We start from the raw sequence: 16,988 nt of genomic DNA, 5'->3' as shown, positions 1-16,988 counted from the left end.
TTGAAAAATCTCAAATAAACCAATCCTCACTGCAAAATATTATGCTTTTTTCCCATCCCCACTAGATTTTCTGACTTGAAAACAAAAGAATTTAAATCCCAAACCATAAAAGATATGGAAATATAAATCCCCATCAATTTTCAGTCCATAATTTTTACCCCCACTGGTTGAAAATACCCTACCAGGTCTGCGAGAAGGGGTTCTTTCCAAAGAACAACGGTAAAAAACGCTGTTTCAATGTTCGCCTAAAGTTCAACAGAACGTTATGGATGTTGGGAGAGCATTGGATGGATGTATCACAAGTATAAAGTGACATAATTTTATGAATGAATTGTAAATATGAACACGTGTTTTGTTTTTATCAATGCTGTTACAATGTTACAAGTATTGTAATTATTTATAAATAAAAGATTTTAGCTCCCCTAAACTTACATTGACCAATTCCTCTTGCAGTCGAGAATACCATTCAAATGTAGATGTCCTTCAACTTTATATGCCGTAATACACGTTTTTTTATAAGAACAAACTAAATAAGAACATAAGTTTTTGACGGCCGAAATGTTAAGAATAAGTTAAGAACATTTTAAGGCTTTGCAGACTCTAGAACACCGAATTTCATAGGAAAATGGCCAGAAATACTAAAAAAATGGCGATAATGTGAACATGTTAAGAACATTTTGAGGCTTAAAACTAAAAAAAGTTAAGAACATCCTAAGGCTTCAAAATTTTTGAATGTTCTTATAAAAAAACGTGTATTGATAAAATATGTATTCGGGTATTTCCAAAATCAGAATCCTCGTCCACCCCTCATATTAGTATCTTTTAAAGTCCCAGTTACATTTACATTTAATAGCGTTTTCATTTATGCGGATTGGTCATATTTTTTTTTAAAAAACCGTTTTTCTAGTCATATCCCGATATCCAGATATTCAGATATGTTCTCTCAGTGACCACCTAGCGAGAAACTAATTACTACTAGTAATGTGAAAGAAAAACTTGTACACCTTTTAATTCAATAGGATACCAAGATAAGGCAGTGGAAGAGGGTTTAGAAATACCAAAGAATTTTGTTTTGATTACCGAAGTAAGGGTAAAAAACGTCCGTTCGTTCGTCTGTTACCAGCTTTTCTCGGGATTGGCTCGTTAGTTTTTTCTGATTTTTTTGAAAACATTGAAAGGATCATTATGAAAAAAGAGTATTTTGAAATTCTGCTGATATTTATTGCAAAATTTCGTATTTTGCTGATTTCTGCTGACAGTTTGAAAAAATCGTTTGATTCAAAATGATCCTTTTTAATGATGTGCAACTTTGGTCCAAATTACATGTTTATACCATCAGCCAAACTGGAGGTATCCAAGAAACAAGTTTTGCTGACGTCAGTATTTTTAATGTCTTTTTTTTGGTGTAAAAGTTAACTTTTAAAAACAGCCAGTCTCGTGATCTTCACTCCAATACGCTTCTTTCGATGTATGTGGTATGATTTGACAAGTGGAAGTGGTGATAAAAAATTAAGGTACATTTGAAAAATTTGGACATGCCTTAAATTGCCCGAATATGCCGGAAAAACCGGTTTTTTGGCATTTTCTAGAGATTTCATAATTTATTTTTTCTGATTTTTGGCACAAAGATGCGTATTAGCAATGCCCAAAATGTGGCTGAGTCGGATTTTTGAGAAATTTTTTTTTCTGGCCGAAAATAACGGAGATGTGCCGGAAATCGACGTTTTTGCATATTTTTCTTTTTCCTTCCCCTTCCCTCTACCCCCCCCCCATCAACATCAATCAATGATGAAATTTAATGCGTTATGCATTTTATGCATCAAGGAAAGTACTGTCAGACCCAATATGAAGTATAAGCCCGAAGGGCTAGAATCGAATCTCCTTGGTAGGATTTGAAGCCAACAAATCCTACCAAAGTTGCGCGACCTTGAGCGGCTCGCCTGGTTTTTACACAAATGACAGATTGAAACTAAAATTTACCGCTAAATTTCGAAAAAAAAAAATCAATCGTAAACAAAGGAATTGATTCAATCTGTCGTCAAAAATACGGCGCATTTTTTAAGGCTTCACTTTTTCTTGCCTGAGAAAGGTTAGAGATTCTACTCTAGCCCTTCGGGCTTTAAACTCAATGGTCAGACCACTTCTGTAAACGTAAAGTTTTGAATGCGTTCAGCAGAACTTAACCCTTTCCGTGCCCAGGGGGGGATGGCAAAAAAAATTGACAAAAATTTTCGAGGCAATGCAGTTGTTTTCGGCGAGAGAAAATGAAAATTTTGAGCAGCCGATGGCATGTATATTTGTACACCCCCGTGTCACAGACCCGCTGCTGGGCACCCCCACCCGCTGAAAAAAAGGTCCAAAATTTTGTCCCCGGGGAAAAAAACGGGCTAAATTTGCCTCCGGGGAATCCCCACTGAAAACTTTTAATTTTTCTAGATCCCCACTAAGTAGCTCTTCAAAATTTTTATTTCCCTGCCGGTCCCCACTGAAACTTGAAGATTTTTGAGAAAACCCCGCTACCCGCCTATGCTCAAAAACATCAACAGAATTTATGCAAAACTTTAGTTTGAAAACTTATGTTAAAAAAACTGCTAACTGTTATTCTATCTTTGATTAACTCTTAACTGATAATCTTTATCTTTAAGACTGACTGTTCATTGTCAAGCAACTTCATCCAGCCAGCCAATTTTTTTAAACATCCAATTCAGATTGTCTACCATATTTGTTTTGATTTTGAAATACCTTTAAATATATATTTTGCACGCTCGCAAGCTAAGCGAAACAATTTCTTCTATTTCTATTCAATAATTCAGAGGGTACATACGTACAATTTCCTGAATGTAAAATAAAATGGTAATAAAATAAAATCTATCTAAATATAATAAAATCTAGAATTTAATAAAAAGGCAACCACTTTGGATTAAGAGGTAACAAACTGACAGATTTCTTTACCTAAGTAGTAAGCCCTCAGCTAGGCTAGCAAATCCCGATTTTTTGTTATGAACAGGCCTAGTCTAGCAGTCAGTTCAATGCAAAATCTCGTATTACCATATTTGGAAGAAACCATTGCGTAATGTTATATAAATGTACTACATCACATATAATGCGCATGCGTAAACTTTAACCACAAGCGATTATTACACGCGAAATCTCGGTCGGGGATGTGGGGGTTCCTTATAAGAAACATTTTTTACAGGAATATCGACTTTTCATAAGAAACATTTCTTATAAATATCGATGTTTTATAAGAAACATTTTTTATAAGAATATCCATCATTCCAGTTAGGGTTAGGGTTGGAGACCCAAACAATAGTATAATTATGCCATTAATGATGTAATCTTTACTATACGAGATTATTCATTGACCGCCCTCCTAGAATGTGAGACAACTAGAATGTGAGACACTGGAAAAACTGTTTACACTGGTTTACAGTGGTTTTAAACCTTTGTGCTCTTCATGCAGTTTTATGGAGTTTTGATGATTAAAATGGGTTGAAAATAGACTTCTGTTGACCCTGAGAATACTTTAATGGATTTTTATCAGTGTCAGTTTGATGTTTTGTAGGGGTAGGTAGAAAACCTGGCCCACCTCTCTGGCCCGGGCCATATGGCCTACCCTTGGCCCACCCTTTGGCCCACCTTCAAACATTTTTTTCCCCGATTTTATCCTCGGACAACTAGGTTATAATGATATGTGTGCGTCGGGATGCGCTATAATTTCATTATGATTTCATCATAAAGCGCGTTGGCGTTATTGAATCAGCCGTTTTACGACAATCTTCTAAATGCTCTAAGAATTAAACGCTTTTTTTTATAAGAATAGTGTACTTCGGATGAGAGGGTAAATTATTCTTAAGAAGTGCCAAAATTGAGGGTGAAATATTTTTAACGTAGGTCTTGTCTATCTGAATAACGGATAAGACTCTTAGATTTATGTCAATTTAAGTCAGCCTAATGGTAGCGCATTGTGCTCTTGCACTAGGGATCCCGAGTTCGAGTCGGGTTCGGGTCAACGTCAAAGTTTTTCGCCAGGTTTTGATACTTTATGTTTTTTTGGGTGAAGATTCCGAAAAAAGGGGTCCGAAGTCCTGAAAAGTTGAAGAAACAGCACTACGGGGGTTTTTGGCACCCGTACAGGACTTAACCAGACCCTCTCCCGGGGGTCCCCTTAATCTATGTCAGGTGTATAAAATGCAGACTCAAAACTTTTTATTTTGTTTTTGTTTTTTTTTTGTTTATTTCAGTCTCGTTGTTTTTCTAAATGCCAGAAAAACCAAAGTCCAACCTCAGAATTGGTTTGCAGATTTTCAGAATGATAAGAATCAAATCTTTTTTAGAGTTGTAAGGTGGGCCAAAGGGTAGGCCAAGGATAGGCCATATGGCCCGGGCCAGAGAGGTGGGCCAGGTTTTCTACCTACCCGTTTTTTAAACTGTTGTGATTATGATGAAAAGGAAGACAGAGAGAAAACAAACTTGGAAAACTTTGCAAGACAAGAAGCTGAGTCCTGACACCTGAGAGGGACATGTTTGTCTGGATTTATTTCTACCTCAAGAAAAAAGAACAGTCATAAGACAAAATTTATACAAGGGAGAGAATGGATATTGTCATTGTAGAAACTCAAAAATTATGGGAATGATTTGCTTTGAATCTTGTTGTGAGGAATTTCTGGAGGATTTTATTTTGTCCATCATGATACAGCATGACCCATGGCTTGTAAAATACAACAGCAGCAGAAGCATATGATAGGGCTATCTAGTGACCAACAAAGACAAAATTGTTGAATTGATTGCATATGAGGCGGCAATCGCAAATATGTTCATTTCGCGTCCTGCCTCGTTGGGTCTAAAAAGTGAGTCGGTCGGTCGGTCATGAAAAATTTCGGGTTTCCATTTTTCCATCCATTTTTGGAGTGCATTCTTGGAGTAAACTGCCAGCCAGCCAGCAGCCAAAACAACCGCGTGTAATGGGTGGTTTAAAAATTATGACCTTTGAAAACTTGTGACCTCCGATCCCCAAAAATGGCGCATGTAATGATAAACAAAGTCAAAATGCTGCGAATGCGCTAGAAATTGCTCGCAAAAAATTGACAACAATAAAATTTTTGAATGAAGGAAAGGTCATGACAGAAAAAGTCCGACAAATTTACAGACTCACCGACTCAATTCTACTCAATTTTCGAGAGTCAGTCGGGCGACGCGAAACGAAGATATTTGTGATTACCGCCTGATACTGAAACTGTCAAATAGTTCCGATATCAAAGAGATTGTAAACAGACTTCTCAAGACCATGAATGTGATTTTTGTTATCAAAATTATGAATCGGTCAATGATATTGATAATTTGACGTGCTTCTTCCCAAACTCAGAGCTCAAACATCAAACGACATTTCTTGAACTAAACTTGGGAATATGTTTTAAATTCATTTTTGATGGATTATATTCCTGTTCCACTATCATCCTGACATGCATATACACGAAGTAAAGAAACCCAAGCTATGATTTAAAATAAAGAACCAAGAATTCATTTGCTTGACTGAGAAATGTTTTTCATTTTTTTGGAATTATTGGGTCCATTCGTTTCTTACCTCAAAACTTCCATTTTTGCCATCTTTTCCCCAAATGCCACCATCGTGTGAAACAAATGGACCCATTGTGAATTATTTTATGTTTTGGCTGGTGTCTCTTGGAATTTTAATGAAAGTGACATAAGGAGAAATGAATGTAGAGGCATTATATTTACTGTTTGTCTAGTTTTTACATTTTATTTCATATTTAATTTTGTTGAAAAATGTCCATAAGTTTCATTAAAGCTTGATAATAGATTTTTATTTTTCAAAACAAATGAACAACTTTGATTCAAAAAAGCTTCAACATAACTTTTTTTTTCTACAGAGGTTTTGATATAATAGATTATACACAAAATTTCTAACAATTTTCTTGTTCATCTCTGTTGTATATTTTTATGGCTCTCTCCCTTTGTAAGGCTTGTGATATTTTCATGTTTTTTAATAGAAAATGTGTACATTATTTTTGTTGAGATACCTATTTATTCAAAAAGTGAATTGACTTTGGATTTTAAAAGAAATTGTGAGATCTTTTCTTTTTCTATCATAACTTTTTTAGCTTTATGGTTTTTAATTTTATAAGCAACGCAGTGCTAAAGGGCTCAGGCCTCAAAATGGCCTAAAAGCAACTTGGCTTAGGAACTCTAGAGATTTGGGGGTACCTAAAAAAAAAGGTGTTAAAAAAGCCAGGTACCTGGAAGTATTCTTAAATTTAGGGGGTACCTGCATTTTCATTAGTGGGGGCGGGGGCTGTTGTTTTTGTATGAAGTCATCACCCTTGAATTCCTTGAAACCCTTGAAACACCCTTGAAAAGTCAATATTATTTTGGGGACCCTTGAAATGCAAGATTTATACCCTTGAAACCCTTGAAATGCCAAATTTTGTGGCCATTTTCAGCCATTTTTAACTTTCAGAAATACAAAATTTTTCCCATTGCATGGGATACAAACATCGCAGTGACTTAAAAATGAGAAAACATACTTTTGGAACCCCTGAGACTCAAGGGAATATTCCACGCTCATTCTTAGGGGGTTTACCTTTTAACCCGTTAAGTGCCACTGGAATTATATGAGATTGGCAGGTCTGGAAGATAGAATGGGTGGTTGTAAAATTATCAATTATCAGCCAATTTAAGGGCCCTCCTTTACACAAAAATTGAAAATTCAACCTTTCTCCTTTTGTTGACAGAGTTCCTTGAAATCTTTGAAAACTAGCAAAGATCAACTAAAAACCCTAGAAACCCTTGAAAGTTTGTGGTATATAAAAATCTCTTGAAACCCTGGAAAATTATAGTCAAAAATGACACCCATGAACTTGTTGAAAAAGAAGTGCTTGCCGCCATGGAAGTATTTTCCCAGGAATGACAAAAGAGCAAAAAATCCCTTTTTGTATTTCTAACAATAAAAAAATTAAAAAGGGGGTAACTCAAAGTTGGGGGGTTACTTTAGAATTCTAAAAATTTTGGGGGTACCAAAATGATTGGGGGTACCTAAAATTTTTGGGGGTACCTGAACCTTGGAGGACCCTATGGTATGAAAAATTTTTAAACTACTAGGAAACCCATTATTTTCCTTTTCCACTCTGAAAAGACCTTGAAATTTTGCTATATTACGACCAAAAAACTGCTGTTTTACTGTCAAAAATTTGAAATTTGAGGCCATATTTAGCCAATCTAGAGGGTCCTATTTTCAAAAAATTTTTGGCCCGTCGGCCCCAACCATGGTGGCGCCTCCTTAGACACTTATGTAGCCGTTACGTCATAATACCAGAGATACACCACTCTTTTTAAATCCTAAATCCCTCCTGTAAACGTAATCAAATACAATCGAATCCGAAAAAAGTGGTGTAATATTAAATTGAGAGTCGATTGGTCCAATAGTAGATCTTGTACCATTGAGATAATCTGGTCATTAGGATCATGGTATACAAAATTTATGTCCGCGATCATGAGGACGTTGATCTCATCAAATATATATGGCAACTGTCCTAGGAAAGTAGCTACTTCAATACAGCTTGTCTATTTCTTGTTATAGCTGTCATGTTAGCAAATAGTTGCTATTCTACCCATTCAAGATGAAAGGTCTATGTTTGGAAATTTTGGCCAAATAAACTTAGGGAGGAAATGATATATAAGTAATTAAACTTAATGAGCCTCATTGACCCAATCAAGACTGGATGGGAGGAAAGAAGGTATTATGCATTATGCATATCCATATAATTACATAAAGATTGAAATAAAACTGCTTGTTTATCACACTTACTGTACTGTTTCAACAAACTTGGAAAAAAAAGAAAATTTCGAAATCCCCACTGAAATTTTTATTCTAATTCTGTGTCCCCACTGGTATTTTCTGTCTTTGAAAAATCCCCACTGGATTTACAAAGAAAAATTTTTATCCCCGGTGAAATTTTAAAAGCCACCGGGTCACTGAGACAGGGTGTATTTGTCCTCGCCAGTTGTTAGCCACCAGGTCCAATGTCAAATATACTGGACATGGGCCTGTCAAAAAATTTCCGTAAATGTACTTGACATGAGCACGAAAAGGGTTAACTTAATTAGTTGCAATATTTTTGTTTGTTTATTTTTAGAAAGTATCTACTAATACAAAATAATATTTATAAATAACATACGCTTCAAACTTAAAAATGATAGTTTTCATGATAAATCACACAATCTCGCGAAGAAACAATGGATTGATGTTTACTTTGTTAAAACAACTGATTGAATAATCAGTATGTCCCTTTGTTCAAACTTTCTTTATCGTAAATGTGTACTGTAGAGTGAATTCTCTGCCCCTCTATTTCAGGTGGGACACTGATGACCCTTTCCAGAGGTTTGTCTACTCTTGGGTACCCAAAAAGTGCCTTTCCTGCGCATTAGCTTTTTAAAAGATACCTTTGATATTTTTTTCTTCGCCCTAAACTTTTTGTATTTGTACCTTTGCCCAGTTCATCCTCATGCTTTGGTATTGGCTTTGATAAAATAATGTCCACTCACTCCACTTATTCCAGAAACTTTATAACCTTAAAAACCTAAAATCCCTCCATGTTTTATGCTTTTAAAAGAATTTACTTCTGCATTTCTATACAGAACTTTTTATAAGAATTAGATGAAATCAAAGTGAGACTCGTTATTCTTAAAATTTCTCAGTTTTGAGTCTTTAGATATATTCCTATTGATTCTTAAATTTTAGAAACATTTTTGTCAAAATATTTTTCCTTAAATTTTGTCTCAAACGGGTTAAAAAGAGGAAAGAAACGAAAGCTTATAATTTCAAATTTCGAAAGCCTGAAAATAGTTAAGACTGATTGATTTATATTATAGATGGATAATGAAATATTAAAAACTTCTATTTAAAGAAGAAAATTGATCTGTGGACTGAATTGAATTGAATCTTTGAGGCTTATCATAATTCTTAAAAAAAAATTTAAATTCTACAAATTTGAGGTAGCGTCTGAAACACTGTAGCTAAATATTTACGATAAAGGCATGCATCTATCAATAATAGATTTGTACTTTTATTTTAGTTTGGAAGAATATTCAATATTGTGTAGATAACTGTGACAAATATCAATGCAAGGAGAATCTTAGTGATGAAACCAAACGAATTCTCATCTAAAACAAAGGTATGTTAGTTTTTAATCAGTTAGTTGTTATTAAGACTTGGTTATACTCTCGTTATATATGGTAGATCCTCTTATTTACACATCTTTATAAAAAATATGACAAAATCTAAGGATCTAATCTAGAAAAAAATGCCGTGTAAAGAAAAAATCATCTTAAACTAGACTTTTAGCTGTTAACTTTTTCATACACTCATTATCAATAACTTTATGATAAACGATCCCATTTAAATATAAGCATTCTTTGGGTCCATTAAAACCTGCAAATTCATTTTCCGATTTTTTCTTTCGAATAAACAGGCCAGGTATTTTTGCTCGATTAATCAACATTCCTACATAAACATCATCGAGACGAAATGGTTTCAGCCAATTAAAATGTGGTCTTATTTTCTCAACAACATATCGAGACAAGATAAATCCCATCCCTGTAGCAAATGGTGGGTAAAATCTTGGAGCCCATTCTGCTTTAGAAACATACCATTTATTAGACTTTTCCCTTTTGGGTCCATGTCCTATATAAATAGATCCTGCATAAAGTTTTTCTTTACTAGCCAGTACCAGTGGATCTTTATAAAGCAATTGAAATAAATTCGGTATATTAAGAAAAACATCATCGTCAGCTTTCATTAGATATTCAAATTGACAATTTTCCAGAGACCATAGAAATCCAAACATGATACGTCTAGAGAAATCCCAATAATCTTCAGTACGGTTCGTAATAAGCATATCTTTAAAGATGGTAGACTCGGTTTTGGCTTGTTTAATCTCTTTCTCCAAATAACCAGTCATAAAGTAGACTTTGTAATTAAGATTATTGTGAATGCGACGTTGTTTAATAAATTTACTTTGATTTCCCCAGTTCTGTCGGATGGAATCTCGGCGATTTCGATTACCAATAAAAGAAGTTACCAGAACTAGAATGTGACCATGGAATGGTTCAACGTCTTTAGAATTGACTAAATGGATGTTTAGTTCTGGATCAACAACATTCTTGGTAGGGATTTGCGGTTTTTTTGATGGTATCATTTTCTCCAATGTATGCTTTTCGCTCGAAGGATGTTGGTGACGGTATTGTTCATCAGCTATAATCGCTTGATTCTGATCATGGTGTTTTGGTATTAGTTTATCATCTTTGACCAGAGTTTGGTCGTGATCATGTTGTTTAAGATTCTGCATTTCTAGCCTCCCATATTTTGATTCGATTTCGTCATTTTTGATCAGAGTAGATTGTCCACCGTTAGCTAAAACTACATTATTGATTTGAAAGCCATGATGCGATTCTTCTGATCTCTTGCTTTGTATTGATTCTACACCATTTTGTTGTGGGTTTAGTTTAATTTCAATGAAAGGATTTAGTATATCAATCTTCCAATGTGGTATTCTATCACTCATATCTTTTCTGATCGATTTCAATTGGGAATCTTCATCGAATCTTGCCAAGACAAAAAACATTGTTAGAACCATTAAACACAATATGAAAAGAAATTTCAAAATTCTGGATTTCCGAACCATCATTTCTTTTACACTTTTGAAGAATATTTTTGTTTCTTCTCTAAAGTTAGAAAAAAAATTGCTATTCATGTTTTTTTTATAAGAAAAGGCTCAGATTTGCAGGTTTGCAAATTTCCTAAGCATAACATAAGCATATATATCAGCCTGAAATATTTTTCAAATACACCGAGAATGTAGGGTTCTCAGAAATGGCGACCACGACCGGCGACCACGACCGGCGACCACGACCGGCGACCACAACCGGCAACCAGATAAATTTTGGTTATCGAGTATATCTGCTCTCTCCACCGTAGAGAATGTCTAAATTAAGTCCTCAGAATACTAAAAGGTGTCTTTGAAGTAAACAGTCACTTTCTTGACAAATTAACAAAAATATTGACAGGGTCATTAAGTACCGGGTGTCCCAGAAATAAGTCCCCCACTTTGAAGTGAATTTTCTCGAGTTCTATAAACTGCTAAAGAATCGTTTTGTATTGGAAAGAGGAAGGATAAAGTTAAATTTTGAGGGGTCGTTTGTCAAATCAATTATTCTAGTGACAAAATGACTAATTTCGACAGAAATAACAATCTGATGATGAAATACAAAGCTTCTCAAACCAATTTAAAAAGATTTTGTCCCGCTAATTATTTTGATGCCGATAATACGAAAGGATGGAAATTGGCACCATAATCAAGCTCCAAGAGCGTCGAAATGGTTGTTTTAAGCATTGGGCACGTGGCTCTAAATAGATGAGACAGGGGCAAGCTTACTTACAATATGATATATTCAAATGCTAAGGAGAGAAAGGGAGAAAACTCGATAACCAAAATTTATCTGGTCGCGGTCGCCGGTCGTGGTCACCATTTCTGGTCGATCTTTAGAAACTCCCGCTTAGAGCATTACTTCAAAACCATCCCCTAAGCTTTGAACAATAGAATTTCTATCCCCTTTCATTGGGACTTTGATCAAAAAAATTTGTCCTTGCTTTTTTTTCTACATATTTCAACACGAAATCTTCAACCTACCAAAAGTCTACCAAATAACTAGATAGATTATATATGAAATAATAACATTTTAGCCCGCGGGACATTTATACACGACAAGGCATATGATTTTGAAATACATCGCTTTTCAAAAAATTGTTGAACCACGAACTTTAGAACCCCATACGCAAAATACAATTCCACACCTCAAAAATCAAACACCCGTACATGTAAAAGTGTACTTTATAATTCTGCGTTATAAATTTTGAAACCTCCTTTATACATTTACCAGTGATTTTAAAGCAAACACAACATCACTTGTTAGAACTCCTTGGAAAAGAAAAACTATTATTCAAACAGCACAAGTAACAAACTCGTTTCTAACATTTTGCTTTTTTTTTCACAGAGATTATATATATCTTACTATTAATACTTACCATTGTACATCTTAATTGTTCTGTGCATATTTTTTTTAATTAAAAAACTCTCAGTAATAGTTTCAAAAACATAGGGCGCGTTCACACTGAAAGGTTGTTTTTAGTAAAACTGTGATCTTTTATGTTTTACTATAGAAACATGCACGCAACAAAAGGTTAACTGCATTCATTGCTTTGGGCGCATTTACACTGGAAGGTTTCCTTAATTAAATCCACCAAAGTAAAAAAAATCAACCAATGAGAAGCCTTAAGCAAAATCAATTAACATGTTATAATAGATCCCGTGAACCTACCAAGAACTGTACAGGGTGTCCCTAATTAAAGTATCGAGTCGAAACAAAACTATGAGTAGAAAGTTTTATGTGCGTGTTCACAAAATTGTATTTTAAGCTCTCCCTCTTTTTTCTTTGTCATTACAATTAATTTATACGTTGTAACTACCTGTTGTAATAAGCCTGTGTGATGGAGAACGTTCTTATATTTTAGCGATAACACACACAAACCTTTCTACTCAATCGCATGTTCAAACTCGATACTTTAATTAGGGACACCCTGTAGTAAACCAGTGTATTCATCCACTATATAGGGTGTCCCTAATTAAAGTATCGAGTCGAAACACAACTATGAGTAGAAAGTTTTATGTGTGTATTCACAAAATTGTATTTTAAGCTCTCCCTCTTTTTTCTTTGTCATTACGATTAATTTATACATTGTAACTACCTTTTGTAATAAGCCTGTGTGATGGAGAACGTTCTTATATTTTAGCGATAACACACACAAACTTTTCTACTCAATCGCATGTTCAAACTCGATACTTTAATTAGGGACACCCTGTATATCTCTTGTAACTGCCGCAGAGCTGCAAACATAAACATATTTATTATAATGTCATTGGGTACTTTCTCACCGAAACTGTCTGGCGAAAATCGATTAACTATACACAACAAAGAGAATTGATAGGAAAGCATTACTGACTCCCAAAACAGTAGTTAAAGCGTTTACGACCCTTAGAATTTGGAGTTAATTGCAGCATGGTTGACAAAATTTAATTGAAAGTAATTATAAGTCAGTCGTTTTTATAAACAGTTCAGTTCTTTCATTTTATGCAAAAACCAAACCATTTTACTGCTGATAAATGTTGATGCTCTGTCTGCTATTTTCGGTGTATCTTTGGTTTAAGGTATGTGTACACCTTTTTTCCGATTTTTTGTCAAAAAAAGTTTTTTCAGTCAAAGTGGAAGAAATGTTACTGGATTTCATTTTGGTAAAATCGCGATCTTAAAATCTTTTTTTGATCCAGAGTTATAACCATTTAAATTTCAAAACAAGACGACTTAAAGTCGAAAATTTCGCATAATATTTGAACATCAACGACGAAGACGCGTGAAACGTGACTCCTGCAGCATTATGGATTTTGAATGAAGCGTTACACAAAATATACACATTTTATTGTACACAAAGGTCGTAGATACCCTTTTCTTATGAAAAATCTCAATACATTAAAAACAAAAAGATTCCTAAAACATGCAACTAAAAAATTCCTTTTTATAAGCGTAAAAAAGATCTTTTAATTGGGTTCAGAATAAATCAGAGAACTGCAATATACTTGAGAAAAATAATTTTAATAATTTTTTTTTGAAAATGAAGAAAAGAAAAAGAACTTTCCATTCTTTAATTGATGCCAGAAACTTCATTTTGTGCTTTGATAACAAGTCACTTGTGATAAGACTTAATTCTTTCACTTGCGCAAAGTTTATATCAACTTCTTTCTATAACCAAAAGAATGTTCTAAAATTGAGAGAATAGCTACAGTAGTCAGAAAAATCTGTTGTATACTATCTTCGCTTTCTGATATGAATGATGGCGCACCACCATCAAAATTATTGGGCTTTTCCAGAAAAAATTTGAATATTGCAGAATATTGTAGGGGGGGTTGGAGGATATAACATTTTTTTGAAATTTACCCTGTGACTTTTGACCCACAGACAGCAGGTCTAACCCTCTGACAAGCATCAGTTGACTACATGGACAATCAAAACTACCCTAAAACAGAGCAAAATTACCCCAAACAGAGCAAGTTTACCCACCCACCGGACAAGGCAAATTTTGTAGATTTTTCACTAACCCCCCCCCCCCCTGGACACTATATTCTCCACCACCCCCCCCCCCCATGTATAGGCATTTTCTGGAAGAGGCCATTAAAGGCAAAAAGCAGTTGAGTAGTTGAGCTCAAGCTTCTGAACTAGAGAATGGCAGGATAAAATCTAGCCAACTTTAAGCTTTAAAGAAATAATACTCCTTGAGATTAAAATTTTCCCAAATTTCAACACAAAAATCCATATAAAAATATATTAACTTAAGGATACATACTTCGGTCAAGATAGAATATGGGGATTTATTTACCACCTGTCACTCCAATTTTCCCAACACATACTAATTGACTAAACCTCACTAAAAGTGATGCAATTATTTTCTGATGCTATAATAGACCTTTAAAATTAATTATTTCTAGCTTGACCGTAAATCTTTCAAAATCATAAAATAAATGTTTACACACCAGTGAAAGTAGTAAGTGCTAAAAGCAGTAAAATAATCAATATTATACGTAATTGATTAATGGCCCTTCTAGAAAATCACAACAAAGAATCCTTTATGCTCTAACTGCATCCCATTAAAACAAACCCAATCTCTTGCTGGTTATCCCGTAAAATATATATATAGGGGAGAGATTCCAGAAAAGTATCAAGAACCTTAGTGCGGAAATGGGAATCTCATACAAAACAACGGTACCACTGGAGTTTTTAATGATTCAAAATGAAAATTCTGATTAGCAAAAGAGGTATCAAGATCGATGAAGTTTGATTGAAGCTCAATTAGTTTGATTTATTACCTTGGTTGCCCATTCTTGTTACACTCTGATGGCTTATTAGTAGACACCAACGCTAAAGCTTAAAGAGCAGGCCAATATCTATCATCCCATCGGCCAAGCGATGTCAATCGAACTGTGTGATTACCGAACCAAATCCAACAGTCATCGAACCAAGAAATTCCGGTTAGTTTGATTGATGTACGATGTGTTTGATTGAGCTGGTTGCGCTAGCAATAACTGGAATCATTTGAGCTACAAAAACACTGATCGAACTTAATCGAACTGCAATGTAAGTAATCAAACTTTATAATCAAACATCAAACTGAAGATTTTCCGGCAAAGTTCGATTACTGCTAGATTAGGTTCGATAATTGAACACCTATCGTTCGATTTCGTTCGATGAAATGGTTCAATTACCAAAATCGAGTTGATAGGGTTCGGTTGATCATCGCCTGGCATCGGGGAGGAAAAGCTGGAACCTTTACTTAAACCAAACTCATCGAACACCAATCAAACAATCAAACTTCATGAGATAAAAAACTGTCATCAAACTTATATAATCAAACTAATCAAAAAATTGTCTTACCAAATTAGGCTTAGTAATCGAACAGCTAAATCGTTTGATTTCGTTGGATAGCTCGACAGTTCAATTATGAAAATAATTGCTGAATTTCAATTGACATGATTTCTAGGAAATACATGGTCATGGAAAAACTTGCTAAACCAGACTGTTTGTCACAACTGGTTAATATTTAACACATAACTATCTGGTGAAAAAAGGAAAAAAAGATCATACCTGTGCTGTTTGTAGTTTCAGTAAAGAAGAGGGTTCTAGTGGGTTTTTATATGTGAGTGTTGTTGTGTGTAAAATTAACTCTTTTTGTACTACGTACTGAGTATTATCAATTTATTGGTGCATTCACTAACTACACAAACATAAAATACTTAGTAGTAAACGAATAATAAACCTCTAAATACTCTACAAAAGACCAGAAAACATGATAAAAATTTATACAGGTCAAGTTTCAAAGAGGCAAAAGCATACGTGCAATCAAGCAGCCATTAAAAAATTCTCATGATGAAGATAAATGTTTACAAAGGCTTGGTTACACTTCTTGCACTAGCGTATTTTAATTATTAAGAAAAGCGCTGTTTTTTATCTTTGTGAGTGAGTCCACTTTTAGAACATTGGCCGTAGTACGCCCGCAGCCAAACGCCCACGCCATAATTTGCGCCCCAAAAATTTTCTCGCCACACACACACACACACATAGAAAGACGATCGTAATACTTTCGCTAATGCGAAATTAACAAAGTTCGTCTTATGATGGATTATTTACTCAAATAATTGTCTCTTTCGGAAACAACAAAGACAAAAGAGAGAATTCAGCTGATGTTTATTCTCACCTCTATATCTTTCGCGCGCATTTTGATTATTTCGATGCGTGCGCATAATTTATGGAAAAAGCTGACTCTGCAGAAAAAAGGAAAACAAATGAAAATGAAAACATAGATTCATTTCATAACAAAATGGCTGTTGGCTGGAAGTCTAAATACATGTGGCTGATGTTTTTATTTGGTTTTTAGTAGCTTTGAAAGTCTTTATAGATTGTGGAGGAGTTTTATGGTAAGTTGATTATGTGTGTTTGCCTGGGTTTCCAAAGTTCAGAAACTCTGTCAACAAGGGTTCACACACAGACTGTTTATAACATTCTGTATCAGACTAATCTACCTGCACCAAGCTCTATAACTTTTAGAACTTTGTGAGGTGAGGTATTTTTTGTTTTTTCTAAAATTATGAGCTTGGATTCCCAGGCTAAATTAAAAAGTGTCTTAGGATTTTATTTCTAACCGAGTTCTTTTTCCTCAATTTACAGATAACTGAAAAAATCACATTTAAATTTACTTTTTTATCGATATTTTTACAGAATTTAGGATTTAAAGAGTTAAAGTCAATTCCAAAAAAAATCCCCCGGGGGGGCGGGGGTACTAGGGTTGCGAGCTGACGGGGGGGGTGCCG

The 16,988-nt window shown here is 34.6% G+C and overlaps 2 protein-coding genes and 1 long non-coding RNA gene across 3 annotated transcripts in view; 1 reads left to right on the top strand and 2 right to left on the bottom strand.

Moving 5' to 3' along the window:
* LOC136804606 (bifunctional peptidase and (3S)-lysyl hydroxylase JMJD7-like) overlaps positions 1-16,988 on the bottom strand; it is a 243,570-nt gene that overhangs the window by 151,046 nt on the left and 75,536 nt on the right. The gene's annotated exons all lie outside the window — the stretch shown is intronic.
* On the bottom strand, positions 8,878-10,736 carry LOC136804604 (beta-1,3-galactosyltransferase 2-like). The gene has a single exon (XM_067061209.1). The coding sequence runs from the start codon at positions 10,701-10,703 to the stop codon at positions 9,345-9,347; it is 1,359 nt and encodes a 452-aa protein (XP_066917310.1). The 5' UTR covers positions 10,704-10,736; the 3' UTR covers positions 8,878-9,344.
* Positions 9,099-16,988, top strand: part of LOC136804610 (uncharacterized) — a 67,887-nt gene continuing 59,997 nt past the window's right edge. Inside the window, exon 1 of the long non-coding RNA XR_010846284.1 lies at positions 9,099-9,191. This is a non-coding gene — a long non-coding RNA (uncharacterized lncRNA). The remainder of the gene's footprint in view (positions 9,192-16,988) is intronic.

This window comes from Clytia hemisphaerica, unplaced genomic scaffold, assembly GCF_902728285.1.
Source record: "Clytia hemisphaerica strain Z4C2 unplaced genomic scaffold, Clytia hemisphaerica genome assembly, whole genome shotgun sequence".
In the NCBI taxonomy this organism is placed as follows: domain Eukaryota; kingdom Metazoa; phylum Cnidaria; class Hydrozoa; order Leptothecata; family Clytiidae; genus Clytia; species Clytia hemisphaerica.
This window is presented reverse-complemented; position numbering and strand designations above follow the sequence as displayed.

Excerpts from the sequence above, each read along its gene's own strand:
- LOC136804604 (XM_067061209.1), bottom strand. The coding sequence starts at position 10,703 with ATGATGGTTCGGAAATCCAGAATTTTGAAATTTCTTTTCATATTGTGT.